Source organism: Leguminivora glycinivorella, chromosome 22 (assembly GCF_023078275.1).
Source record: "Leguminivora glycinivorella isolate SPB_JAAS2020 chromosome 22, LegGlyc_1.1, whole genome shotgun sequence".
Lineage (NCBI taxonomy): Eukaryota > Metazoa > Arthropoda > Insecta > Lepidoptera > Tortricidae > Leguminivora > Leguminivora glycinivorella.
The window spans coordinates 122,276-136,873 of NC_062992.1; the positions used below are offsets into that span (position 1 = coordinate 122,276).

At 39.7% G+C, this 14,598-nt stretch overlaps 1 protein-coding gene across 1 annotated transcript; it reads right to left on the minus strand.

Annotated features, from left to right (window-relative positions):
- Nucleotides 1-432: 432 nt before the first annotated feature.
- Nucleotides 433-12,589, minus strand: LOC125237761 (zinc finger protein 37-like). The gene is made up of 10 exons (XM_048144936.1): nucleotides 12,156-12,589; nucleotides 10,774-10,896; nucleotides 9,372-10,490; nucleotides 8,790-8,980; nucleotides 8,315-8,422; nucleotides 5,420-5,537; nucleotides 2,871-2,977; nucleotides 2,577-2,688; nucleotides 1,724-1,825; nucleotides 433-1,027 (listed from the first exon to the last, which is right to left on the minus strand). The coding sequence occupies exons 1-10, from the start codon at nucleotides 12,285-12,287 to the stop codon at nucleotides 785-787; spliced, it is 2,355 nt and encodes a 784-aa protein (XP_048000893.1). The 5' UTR covers nucleotides 12,288-12,589; the 3' UTR covers nucleotides 433-784.
- Between the last annotated feature and the right edge of the window lie 2,009 nt (nucleotides 12,590-14,598).

Here is a 14,598-nt window from a genome sequence, read left to right on the forward strand (position 1 = left end):
GCCGTATTACATCGAATTACTGGTTTTCGGGAGGAAATATGTTATTGTATCTCAACCATACATCGATTTTCTAAGCGCTAAATAAGCTCAAGAAATAGTCGTTCATGGAATAACCCTTTCTAACGATTGGGTGACCCGTTCATTTGGTAAAGCTCTATAAAGGGTTACCCTTTCGAGACACCGCACCAAAGGTTATTTCTCCGGCACATATTTATATACCTTGATTAATTTACTGCACAGTCACAGACTTTATAATTAATGAGCCACGTATGGTTTACTTATCAATCATTGACATTTCATATTAGCATTGACAACTACATTAGCTCCAACCCGAAATGGCTCAAGAGTTACCTAAAGTTCGTGACTGTACCTACTCATTATACTTACATAAGCACAGTGACGACGGAGGGGCTACTCGTATAGTAAACAAGATACAAAATATACATTTATTAACTCGCAAATTACTTCACATAGGTCCAGGAATTAGTTAGGTACAATTATGTAACCTCTATTCAAATTTAAGTCTTAAACTATTAATCTTATTAATAATCGAAATCCCACATTCAACTGTGTAAAGTTGTACCATTTTCCAGCGCTGTCTTGGCGCCGATTATGGTGTAGGTACAGTCGAGTTCATAAATATCTGTACATTTCTTCGCCTTAACTCGTAGCAATAATGTGAAAAAATGTACACATATTTATGAACTCGACTGTAGGAGACAATACAAGTATTTGGTTCTGGAGGAGTTAAGTAATAGGTAAGTAAGCGGCTTCCTTCCCAAACTTATTTTTCCATCTCCACCTCAGTCACTCCAGTGAGCATCCCAGTTCCTTCAGTGATGGTCCCGGTCGGTTCATTCAGTAGAGTGATGGTGCCGTCCGTCTTGACGCGGGCGTCGACGCCGTGCTGCTTGAGGAGGTGCGCGCGCAGACAGTGCGGCTGCGTGAAGGCCGCGTCGCCGTGCGGGCACGCGTACGGCCGCTCGCCCGTGTGCGTGTACGTGTGGTGGCGGAGGGTCCTGTCGTTCTGAAAATGGTCGCTTTATATTAGATTGACTCTTTTTTAAATTATAAACGAACTCACTCTTGGCCACAGACTACAAAGGCAAAGACGTGGCCTACGATGGAGTGAGCTGGCCCAGAAGATGCCTTATAAGGTTTAGATCAATTGACTACATTGGTTCCTTTTCTCCCGTGGATGTGGACGGTGGCTGTCATGCAATATCACAAATTAGGTTTTCTTTCAACCCCTTAATTTGTAGAGGGGACTGGAACTCAGACAACTTCATTAATTCTGCCTTCCCCTTTTGGAAGTACAGGCGTGGGTTTATGAATGTATGCATGTAATGTAAGCACCTACTTATACCGAAATGATGTTACCGATAGGTACAGTCACACCGCATCTCAGGAACTGGCTATTTATTACAAGAGTTCTTTTTACCAGAGCCTACTATAAGTTTTATAATGTATTTCATCATTTACTAATACATTTACTAGTAACTTTTTGATGTTAGTAAGAAGCCATTTGGGGGCACAGTTTACTTTCCCCATACAATGAATATCATTTTTAACTTCTGATTAGCAGAATCGTCTGCTTAGAATCAATTTAAAAGTGGAAAATGTCTGCCCTGGGTGAGACTAGATCCAGAGGGATCTAGTCTCACCCAGGGCAGACATTTTCCACTTTTAAATTTAATAAATATCATTTCCGTGAAACACTCACCGAGAACAAGCGCCCGCAGATGTCGCACTTCTTGGTCTTCGGAGGTTTGATGTTGAGGTGCGAGTCCAGGTGCATTTTGAGGGCTTGCGAAGACGACATGTACTGAAATGATAGCGAACCGCGTCTTACAAGGTTAATTCTTAACTTGATAGCAATTAACGCAACATTCGTAGACAGTTTTGCTTGTAAAAAATTCTTTTAGAATAAATTTTACAACTCATGGTCACTATGCATTTAGGATTTAACATGTTTTTAACAATAGATACTTGTGTCACAAGGGAGAAAAATTACATATTTACGGCAAATGTACACTGAGTCTTCCACGAAACAATATATTCTACAATTGAATATATTCTACATTGAGCGTAGTGAGGGAATGAAGTGATAATGCCCTGCCCAAGGTGGTTGTGCTCTACCTTAAAAATTGTCCCTAAACAGAATTGTAAATGTCAATTTGATACCTCCTACAGCTAGCAGGGGCCAGAAAACCCTTTTGTTTGATTATTCACCTCGATACGGTAACCATATCAAGCTCACCCTTACGTTATTGTTTCCCGACCATTGGGTTGCCGTAACGATATGGAAACCTTTCTGAATAGGCTTAATCCTTTTCAATGGGGTTTTCGAACAGAATACACCATTCGCTCGTAAGGTGCTGCAATAATAAGCCCATTGACATGGTCAGTATGCTTGGTGTAAAAACCGGTTCAAATCTCGGTTTGTAATGATATGAAATATTTATTTTCCAAGTAGGCATATTACAATGCGCTTATGAACGTCAAATAAAGCTACGCCGGCTCTAACCCTACGCCTCAGCCTCGAGAAGATTTCAGTCCCCCCTCAGTTGTCTCACCTTGCCGCAAATATGGCAACAGAAGTTCGTCTTGCCCATGTGCAGGAGCGCGACGTGCTTCTGGTAAGAATTTTTGTTGGCTAACTCCTTCCCACAATACTCGCACGGATACCTGCAAAGAAAATATGTTGGACAAACAAATAAATATTAATATTACAGGGCAATCTTACACAAATTGATTAAGCCCCACCTCACAGTAAGTTCAAGAAATCATATGTACTGGGTACTTAAGACAACGATACATCTGGGCCCGAGGAGGATAATCGTCTGTGGCTGGGAACTCTGCGCACTCACGTGGGTTTGGGCACGCCGGAGTGCCTGTCGAGGAAGTGCTTCTGGAAGGTGGCGATCCGCTTGAAGGTCACGTCGCACTCCACGCAGTAACGCTGTTCTGCCGGCTCCTGAAAACATATAATTTATACAATAGTCCGAGTTCTTAACCAGATGTACAGTCCGGTCTGGCAGAAAGCATGAAACTTGGCATGTATATAGCTTATAGGTTTATAAGAAAATATGGAAGTAGAAACACGCCGAGGTGTCAGTGTTTCCCCTCTTTCCCCCCACTTTAGTATCCCTGATTTCAGTTTTTTAATATTTCCATGAAAACCGTGAAAGCTATCATCACGATGTCTAGGAGAAGTATATTCTTCATAAAATTCTCTACAATATTGTCTATGGAAGTATAAAGCTAGAACTTATAATTTTCAAACTATGCTCATTTTCCCCTAACAATATTTCTCTTTGATGACCTGAACGATAAGTAAGACTAGCGACTTTGCTCTTTTACCTGTGGCGATGTTACTTCACAAAATTGTTCCTTGGGTGAAACTGATCCGATTTAGCTCAATAGTTATGAAATCGCACGTCACTACCCCCCACTAAGACAAAGGGAAAGGGCCGGTTTCCTCGGTGAAATCTATGCATTACTTCTTTTTGCTCTTAGCGACTAGGGCAAATCGTATATCATTTTCGTGTAATATAGGGACGAGTTAATCATTTCTGAAAAAAATCGTTGCACCTTTTCATACAAAAATAACGATTTTTTAGAACAACAATGAATTTTTATGTATTTCATTAAGTATGGAAGTTATGGCATTTACAGTTACATCTCGGCAATTATCAACAAATAAAACATAGGACAGATTAGCCAATAACCCAGTTCTGATGATGGAATCCTGGAGAAGTCGAGGGAACTCCTCAAATATTAAAGGCATAAGATATAGTGATTTTTGTGTTTCTATAAGAACAGCATGCATTTACGTTCAGAACAGTGACAAATCGTTATTTTTGTATGATAAGGTGCAACGATTTTTTCAGAAATGATTAACTCGTCCTTATATTACACGAAAATGATATACGATTTGCCCTAGTCACTAAGAGCAAAAAGAAGTAATGCATAGTTTTCACCGAGGAAACCGGCCCTTTCCCCTTGTCTTTGTGGAGGATAGTGACATGCGATTTCATGACTATTGAACTAAATCGGATCAGTTTGACCCAAGGAACAATTTTGTGAAGCAACATCGCCACAGGTAAAAGAGCAAAGTCGCTAGTCTTACTTATCGTTCAGGTCATCAAAGAGAAATATTGTTAGGGGAAAATGAGCATAGTTTGAAAATTATAAGTTCTAGCTTTATACTTCCATAGACAATATTGTAGAGAATTTTATGAAGAATATACTTCTCCTAGACATCGTGATGGTAGCTTTCACGGTTTTCATGGAAATATTAAAAAACTGAAATCAAGGATACAAAAGTAGGCGGAAAGAGGGGAAACATTGACACCTCGGCGTGTTTCTACTTCCATATTTTCTTATAAACCTATAAGCTATATACATGCCAAGTTTCATGCTTTCTGCCAGCAGGGACTGTACTCTCATACTAATTAGCCGTTTCCGCCCCGCACTACAAGTTTAGTGTCCATTTATATTTATACAAATATGTCGCCCCTCGCCCGAGTCTCTCGTCCCGCGCGATCCTCTAATTAGTTGTCGACCTGACAGATGGATATAAGATATAAGACATGTGCAGGCGCGGTTGTGTGCCCCCTGAAAGAATTGAGGACCCCGGCCGACCATGCCTGCAGCGCCTGACACCCGGAGAGAAGGTTAGTGCGTCTCTTTGATAACCTGACAGATTTTTTTTTATTTCTGTTTTGCCCCTTCTAGTCCGTTCGTGAGACGTGAACACAAACCACCATATTATTTAAAAAAAATCAACATCGATCGACTCTGGCCAGCGTGGGACTCGAACCCACATCTTTGGATTGCCGGTCCAACGCGTTACTATTTCCGCCAATAGACCATCCGTCCATAATTGCGAATTTAACCATTTTCAACTTATTATTCGCGATAATTCGTTCAATATTTGACAGCACAGATGTCATGTTTTTTTAAAATAGAAACGGGTTACCCTTTCGTTAACGTGGCATCTCGAAGGGGTTACCCTTCCTAGAGAAGGGGTTACCTTTACTAGAGAGGTACACTTAGGTGCAAAAAGTTTATAATACTAAATAGTAGTAGGGTCTCAAACTCTCAATAGAAAGTGGAGAAGTTGATGAGGATGACCGACTTGGGTGACAAATTTTATAAACGAAGCGGCATTTTCCAGTTTTTGTTAAATAATTACTAAATCATCGACGAAAGAGGGGGGGGGGGGGGAATTTCGTATTTAATTTTTCCAATTCATTTTCCTTACAGAAACTAAAAATATAAAACCGTGCAAAAATCTTTGGGAGGCGTGCGTGGAGCCGAAGCCAACACGTATAGCCCCTTCTGACACGTTAATGAAATAACTGTTGATGCAACTGGTTCTAAATTCCTTTTAGTAGCCTATTGACAGTATTACCTCGCGCCTCCTGTGCGCGTTATGCCGGTGGTTGCTCAGAGACTTGAAGGACGGGAACACCGCCGCGCACTCCTTGCACTGCGGGATCACGGGCTTCACCAGCTTGGCGTGAGATGTTCTAAAATAAGGTCATTTATACAGTCTTCATTACTTTTTCTACTACCTCTATATATAGAACAGAACGTAATAGTACATTTCTCAAACATGCAATGAAATATTGTCTTTACGTTCCTTAAAATGGGCTGGGAAGTATCGCTTTTTGGGTTGGGCGCAACAACTCGAGAGGACTGTAAAGGGATTTCATATTATTTTTTAGGCCTAGGCCTCTGATGTAAAATTACATCAGAGGCCGGGAAAATGAGTGTTTATGTACGGACAAGAGGGGGCAAAAATCTGTCAAGGTGGTCAAAGACATGCACTAACCTTGTCTCCGGGAGTCAGGAACTGCAGGCAGGACTGGCCGGGGTCCACACTTCATCGCGGAAGCACAACCGTTTTTGCACATGTCTTATAACAGTCTGTCAGGCGTCAACAACTAATTAGAGGGCCGCGCGGGCGGGGCGAGGCGCGAGGGGGGAAAAACATATCTTTTAAATATATATGGTTAGGTAGGTAGAATTATAGGTAGAATTTTGAACAATGAGGATTTCCGGCCAAGTGGGTATATACTAGGATAGGGATACGAGGCCGGGAATCCGTTTTCACGCCGAGGCATGTATAGCCTCCTAAGGCCCAAGGCGAAATTCGGCCCCTAGTCATTGCGAACCACGGTACTACCAGTACTATTGTTTTATGGGTGAATCAACTTTTTCTTGTTTGTTATTGCCATGGTTACGGTCCCCTGGGTCACCCAGGTTATATATGCAAAATAATGCTATTTAAACTATGCAAACATGCAGTTTTCTGGTGCCACCAACCCCTTTATTTAATTTGCCACTACTCTACATGCAGGATTGCAGGTTTGCATAGTTTAAGTACCATAATTTTGCATAAAACCAGGGTGACCCAGGGGACCGTAACCATGGCAATAACAAACAAGAAAAAGTTGATTCACCCTTATACTCGTTCAGGCCCAAACATTAGGAACACATTTTTTTAATGTTATTGTACTTGTATGCCACCAACAGCTTTGGGGCATATTTATTATCAGTTTATGATGCCTTTTAGGATAATTTCATTTTAATTAAAAAAGTCCTACATGAAGGACCATGGGCTTATAAAAAAACGTAATTTATATTACGAAATAAAAAAAACTCACTTAAGATTTGTTTCTTTTTCAGTTTTATTGAATGAAAACAATAAAATAATAGTCTTATTTAAATTATATAATGCACTAATCACTAATCTTTAGTGGTTTACTAGACCCAAAAATTAAGATTTTACGCTCTTCTTGGACGAACGTTACTCCACTGCGAGCGTGAGATCGTCCTCTTGTAGGCGCTCCTCGACGACGTCCTGCAGAAGATGCACGACGAAATATCGAGTCCTGCCGTGGATAGGCTTTGAAATTAGTTCTGACAGAGAAATATCGACATAGGAACTAGAGGAATCATACCGGGATCTTGTTTGTACAAAATTTGTTTCTATGAGTTTTATGTTGCAAAAGTCTGTTTCTTCATCTTCAGTTTCTATTTCTGATTCCGTAAGAGCGAATTATGTTTCTCTGTCATTTAATCCTACAACAATAAAAGCAATATGTGTCAGTTTTTGCAACCACCACAAACATTATTATTAAATTATGTAGTTGTATAAACCCGAGGTACTACTCATAGGACATAATATTTTTACATCCCGTATTTCGTAAAATATAAACAAAATCAATGAAATTATTACTTAACTCCGTAAAATAACTTATAAAAATGAAGATAATTTAAAAATTAGTAAAAAATTACTCAAGATTACATGAATAAAATTGGATTTACTAACCTCTCCTTCACGGAATACCCATGTCGCCGTCTGTAAGTTGTCAGTTTGACATTTTGTTTTTATTTTTCAAGCTTATGAGTGTGTTCACATTCAAACTAAAATACCCCTCTAGAAAATCGTATGACGTCAGTTTAGATTGGTGCGCAATTTGGAATCAAAATGATGGCTTTTATAATAAGTCCTACTGGTAGGACCGTGGTACGCTATGACTATACAGTCGTTGAAGAAGCTGGGTCTGAATGACCAACTTAATTATTACTATAGGAAGGACCTTGGGCCTTAGGAGGATAGTGCTTTTCTCACACATACAATGAAATAAATAAAAAATCTCTAAAGGACAATATTTTATAAAAAAAAGTTACTTTGCAGGCCTAGGCCTAAAAATAATATGAAATCCCTTTACAGTCCTCTCGAGTTGTTGCGCCCAAAAAGCGATACTTCCCAGCCCATTTTAAGGAACGTAAAGACAATATTTCATTGCATGTTTGAGAAATAGTACATTACGATACAAGTGCGAAAAAAGAAGTTCGAAACGAGTGGCGATAAATTAAAGTTTTAAATCGACACGTATTTCCTTTTTGCACGTGTATCGTACCGTACGACGTTTTTCAGTGTTTATGGCCCTCCGAAGTTTCGACCTAACAAGAAATGAACACTTCTCCAACACTTCACAAACACCATCTGTACTGAAAATAATTAAAGATATAACGTCCTGTATTTTCCAAAGGCGTAGGCAGAACACACGAAAGCCAGCCTAGCAATTATCGGAAGGCGCACTTTAACGTCTTGACAATAGATACATATGTATCTGAGGTACTATAAACTATGACAGATCGCCTGACGGTAAGCAATCACCGCCGCCCATGGACACCCGAAACACCAGAAGTGTAGGACGTGCGTTGCCGGCCTTTGCGTGTAATCACGTATGGACTTCTATTTTAAATTTTGATTCAAGTGGAGATTACTCACTGCATGTGCATTTCCAGACTTCTCTTATTCTTCTTGGGTTTTTTACAGTAATCGCATACGGTTTTTCTATGAATTTCGTCCCAGTGCTGGTCAAAATCTTCCTTTTCCCTAAAAATATATTGAAAATATTGTAATCTGCACTTTTTTGAAGTTGGTTCAAAAATGGAACAGTTGCATTTGCCCCCAAGTCGAAATTGGCCCGCTGTACCTTATGCGATGACAGTTGAGTATAGTACATCTACTAAAGAAAATAGTTGTAATGACATTCCGCAACATGGCGCGCAGTCATATATTTCTGGTCAGGATTAAGTTTTGCCGCCCCATTCAGGATTGATAAAATAGTTAATTTAAGAAAAAATCCTGCAGCACTTGTGCTACGCTACGTTTTACGCTTGGGCTACGGGACGGTTGGAGTAAATACGCCACTGGTAAGATAAGATACCCTTGTCCCTAATCACTCAGTCCGTTAACTTACCAAAAACATCTCTGGCACCACTCGCAGCCGCTCCCGTTGCAGAAGTACTGCACCTTGTGGTACTCGTTCATGTGTGCGAGCGCGTGCGTCTCTCGCAGCAGCCGCCCGCACGGCCCGCACCGCCACACGGACCGCGCGGGGTACTCCGGGGGCGGGTTGTACCAGGCCCCTTTTCTATACTGCTGTGGGTACTGCAAACCATTTATTTATTTAATCATCTCTAATCAGGCTCTAGTTTCGGCCGAAACTGAAACAGAAACTTTAGAAGCTTTGTTTTGCAAAACAAGTATAAAACCGCTTTTAATACTCAACTTAACTTGACCCTACTCATAGTCTTGTCATATGTAAGTATTTATTTTATTTTACGAGTTCACTATTTGTCAGTATTTTCGTAATTTGTTATTTTTTGAACTCTTATCACCTTATCAGGAACTTGAGCCTGAGGAAACCTGGGAAAGTGAGCCCACGCGAAAGATTCGGCAGCTTTTTGGCCGAAACCGAAGCTACAGCCGAAACATGATTTTTTGGCCGAAATGAAACCGAATTTCGGTCGGTCCCTACTGTTGATAGGTTCCTACTTACTAGCCTCCTGTGGTACGCGAGGCCGTGCCGCTTCAGCGCCCGCCGGTGCGTGAACGCCATCCCGCAAATAACGCACTTCGTAGGCTTGTTCTCTTTTACGATGGCGTCATCTTTTTCTAATGCGCTCCGTATTTCCTGCTCACCCATCTCGATTTCTGTAAAGTACGGGGTAACTTCTGCTATATTTTTATAATTTGTAATTGTCTTCTTGAATTTACGATGTCTTTCTGTTTCACCATCTCCTTCGCGTTCCTTTGGCTTGGAAATGCCCAGAGGTTTAAACTCTTCACTATTATCTGTATCGGCATCCGTGTCCTCGTCTAAACTGAAATCTGGGTCTAACTCTGTCTGCTTTGGCTTTTTTGTTTCCGGTTCATCATCATCATGGTCTGACTGAGCGTCGTTTATATCAGCAGTTGCTTTTCTCTCCGCACGTTTCTTTCGAGTTTTACTCGGCGCCTCTTTTGGTACGGGTTTCACAACACTCATGTGCTTCTTTAACTCCATTTCCAGTTTCAACATTGCAGGAGTCTTAATAAATTTCTTTGCATCCACTTTTTGGTTTAGAGTTGTAGTTGCTTCTTCTTTAGCGGTTCCGTTATTTGTGTTAGGTTGTGTAAGTATTGGTATGTCCACTTTTTGGCTGAAGGTCTTTATTGCTTGTCTTGTGATTTTTACATTATTTTGTTGAGGTTGTTTAACTTTTGATAAAGTATTATTAGCAGTAACTGGTAATGTTTTCAAACTATCATCTTCAATATCAGACACTTCTACAGGTGAACTATAATTTGTTTCATCTCCATCAAAGTTATCATTATCATTATCCTCATCTACATCTTCATCACTGTCATTACTGGGACATTTACTTTTATCGTCTTTTTTTACATTTAAATTTTTTAAAAGATCATTTATAACATCTTTGAAACTTTTCACATTTTCAACATTGTTTGTTTTATTAGTAGTTTTGTATTTTGTGGGTATGATAACTTTCTCATTCGCTGTAGTAAGCTGTTGTTCTTCAGAAACTGATAATTTTTCAAATACTTTCTTATCTTCAATAACAGCATCATATTCAAATTTGTAATGAATTTTAAGTGAAGAAAAAGTAGGTTTTGTAGGCTGAAAATTATTAAAGTATTATATTGCTTGATGAAGGAGGAATGACATATAGGAATTATTTTGTAGTTAACAAGGTTGCAGCAAGCCTCATTGTAAGCCTGAGTAGCAAGCAGTCTGTATGCTTGTTTGTCACCAACATAGTTAAATATTCAGATTATATTATGCTTACCAACTTTTCTAGGGGTGCAATATATGCTAATACAATACCTTTTCAGGTGGCATTCAGTCTTAGCCCATTCCATATAATATGTATAAAAGTAGTTTGTAACATGGAAGCACTCACCGGAAATTGTAAAGATTCTTGTAGAATACTGTGCGCACTTTGGACTTGAGCTTGAAACCTGCGGATTCTACTCAGCAGCGCCACGCACTCCCAGCACAGCTCTACCTGTGGTATGGTTAGAGCCTGGAAGGAAATCTAAGTTTCAACACTGAAATCATTATCTAATTTGTTCAATCACATAGATGAGTGCCTATATTGAGATGTCACTCAAGATGAATGATTTGAAATTTGTATTGACTTGTTATTCAAGGTTGAATTTGTTGAATTTGCACCTCATTGTTGTGACCGCCATGGCCCATAGCATATAATTCAGAGTAGATAAGATAAGATAAGATGTTTATTTGTAAAAGTAAAAATTATGTTCAGTCATGCCTTTAAAGTGGCTGTTGTGCTACTTACCTTGGTGTATGAGCCTGGAACACAGACCAACCCCTATAGACATCTATTACAAGACGACTCGCGGTGGCCAGCCTTCCTAGTATTTGCACTGATATAAGCGCGGGCGCTCGCCGTGCCCGATCAGTATCGACCAAGTAACAGACCCGAAAGCAGCGCGTGTTTTTCGCACAAAAAAATTGGAAAAGGGTATTTTGATGCCTTAAAGATGTCCACCTGTAGTGTGAAATGGTGTGGAAAGGTAACAAGAAGCTCAAATTTAAAAACAGACGGCATTACATTCCACAAATAAGTCATATTTATAATTTATTCAGAGCCGGCATAGGTCAACTTACATTGGCCACTTACGCGTCAGTAGAGGGACAGTCATACTTCTGTCCCTTTTCATCTGGCGCGACTGCCCGCCGTCCTTGAAACGGCCAATCACAGCGCGCTTAACACATTCCCCGCCCGCTCCTCGCACCCCAAACAGTGGTGACTCGTATCGCGAACCAAATATACAAGACTGCCACTCTATAGGAGGTTCTCTGTGGCCTGGAATTATTTCAACACTCATGCTAATGTAATTTGAATTACTGACAATAGTGACAGACACCAACTTATATGGGAACTGTAAACCGTACATGTGTGCCGGTTTTAACCCCTGGAACGCTGTTGTCAAAAATTTGCTACTGAATTGGAACAGTAAACTAAACTTAACTGCCTTCAGCTTTAAATTTAAATAGATATCATACACGAAAGAAAAAACGACAGGGCCCACTGGTGGCCGAGCCGGGAATCGAACCCGGGTTTTCAGCTTACGCGGCTAATGTTCGTGTATGATATCTATTTAAATTTATTATTTATATATTCAATAAAATAATTTGATTTGTTCCCTAGTTGTGCCTTCAGTTTGTTAATTACAGTTGGTTCGTTAATTACAACTTGTCTAGGACAGATTTTGAACAAGGCGTTTGAGGGGTGATCATGAGTAGAGTCCAACTTACCTCCACTTTTTGGTCCTCTGTCAACAGTGAGAAGTACAGGTCACCGGGAGCCACGGGAGCAAGCTTCCTGTCCGCGCTGAGACAGCCTCGACAAATATTTGGAGCTTCATACTTTACTTTAATGTCACACATGATGGTAAGTTTACTTTGTTTTGTAACAAACTTTGAAGCCAACTACATATGAACCTAGTTATTTACACTCACGACGCAAGTGCGAGGGGAAAGAAAATGTTGTAACGTTAACATTTCAAAGATTACACAAATTTGATAAATCTAAAAACGAATTGAGACACAATTGAAAATATAACATTGAAGTTTGTATATTCCGTCCGGACTAATCCAATCCAAATCCATGGACTCTACGGCAATACGGCATTGACATTGACTTTGAGTTTGACAGCGCAGCGGCTATGTGCCGATGCTATCGTAGTACATTTTAAAATCTCTTGACTGTTTTTGACGTGATAACGTCTAATAACTCGTTACTATTACTACGGCAGCATGCAGCATGCACGAAAAAGATGACGTCATTGTCCCGTTTCCCAATATAGCGAAAGCGCCATCTATTGGCGCGCGTAGGAACTAAGCGGCTGATCGATGCGCTCTGTATGGTTGTATTAGAACCACAGAACTAAATCAAGATAGAAGGAAAATGCTCGGTGATTAACAGCGAAACCGAGCGTGTAACGTTTTGTGTCGAGCCTATGACGTCACGAGTGTACTTTAGTGATGGGAACGTTGTCGCCACGTAACCCATTCGATCGATTGTGGAGGTTGCCCGCCGAAGTTAAAAATATCGGATGTTCATCTTCGTTGTGAAATGAATTAAGTATATACCTGTATTCGTGTGATGACAAACAATTCACTAGTAGGTATATAATTTGCCTAAGGCCAGGAACAAAGATTTTAGTAGGTAGGTATTAATACTAGTTAATATTTCGTAATATTTTTAAGAAAATCGACCATGTACTCACAGCATTATCCTCATGTTATTTATTATTATTATTATTATTTAATAAGCAGGCAGGCAGTTAAAGAACTGATATAGCCTGTATCCAGTGATCATTGTGACAGTAATCATAGCCGAGTTGTAGATGTGATGTGCTTGTCTAGTTTGTTACAACTTTTAGTAATATATAAATATTATTAACCATTAACACATTTTTAGAGTTATTTTTATTCATAATAAATATAGAGCGTATTATGTTTGTATTTGTTTTTCTGCCGACCGCAAATTCAACGTTAATACCGTAACTGTAACCTATTTTAAAGTTAAATTAATTTTCACTCGTACTTTATATGTATAGTTTCATAACAATATAAAAACATAATTATAATTTCCACTGCTTCGCAAAATCGATTTAAATCGAATAAGGAAATCGCAGCATACATGACGATATAGTTCCGTGGTGCACCACTATTCTTAAGTTCGACGTGAGTTCGACGGACAAAATAACAAATCTACCTTCACTTTGTCTCGACAGTTTGAATAGCCTATTTTTATATCGCTTGTTTTAAACGCACGCCAAGTCGGACTCGTCAAATTAAAGCCGCAATGGAAAACTAGTTTGACGGCCGTACGTCAGCTAATGTTTTGATGATAAAAATAGGAAAATCGTGTTTTTTATTTAATAAAAAATATTTTAGGACAAATGGTACTTACCGATGATAGGAAACACTTTGTTTAACACCCTTGCTTTTATTGGTGGTGTTTGAACAGTTAATTATCGAATACCGACCCATTTTGTATTTTTCACTGTATGTCACTCGCGGGCAGCGGTCGGGAGCAGACTGACTTGCGCGGCGAACAATGTCGCTCGCTATTTAACTTTTTCGCACGCGAAGTAGATACACTTTTTCCTTCTATCTTGATTTAGTTCTGTGCTTAGAACCCTAATATCTCAGTAAATATTAATGGAGAAGAAAAAGTTTATATAACAAAACATCCTTATTTAAACGTGTTCTATATGATTTATCAATATTAACATAGGTTATATTGGTAAAAAAATCATCGTAAATTTAAAGTCTCTGGCGCCTTAGTAAATACTATGGGAAAATTCGCAACTTCGTACTGCTCTAACTCCTAAATAAGTAGGTTTTTCAAACAACTTCATTCTATAAAAGATGCTTATTTTAATGCAATCTTTCATGTTTTTAAATTACAAACACTCAAAAATAATAAACACGGGCGCGCCATCTGTCGCAGCTGTGGTGCTTTACTCAGGCCACACGCTACAACCATACCGAGCGCATCGATCAGCCGCTTAGTTCCAACGCGCGCCAATAGATGGCGCTTTCGCTATATTGGGAAACGGGACAATGACGTCATCTTTTCATGCATGCTGCCCGTAGTAACGAGTTATTAGACGTTATCACGTCAAAAGTCCCAGAATCGGGCCCCTTTTGCTATACTCTGACCGCCCGTCTATACTACTGTAATGTT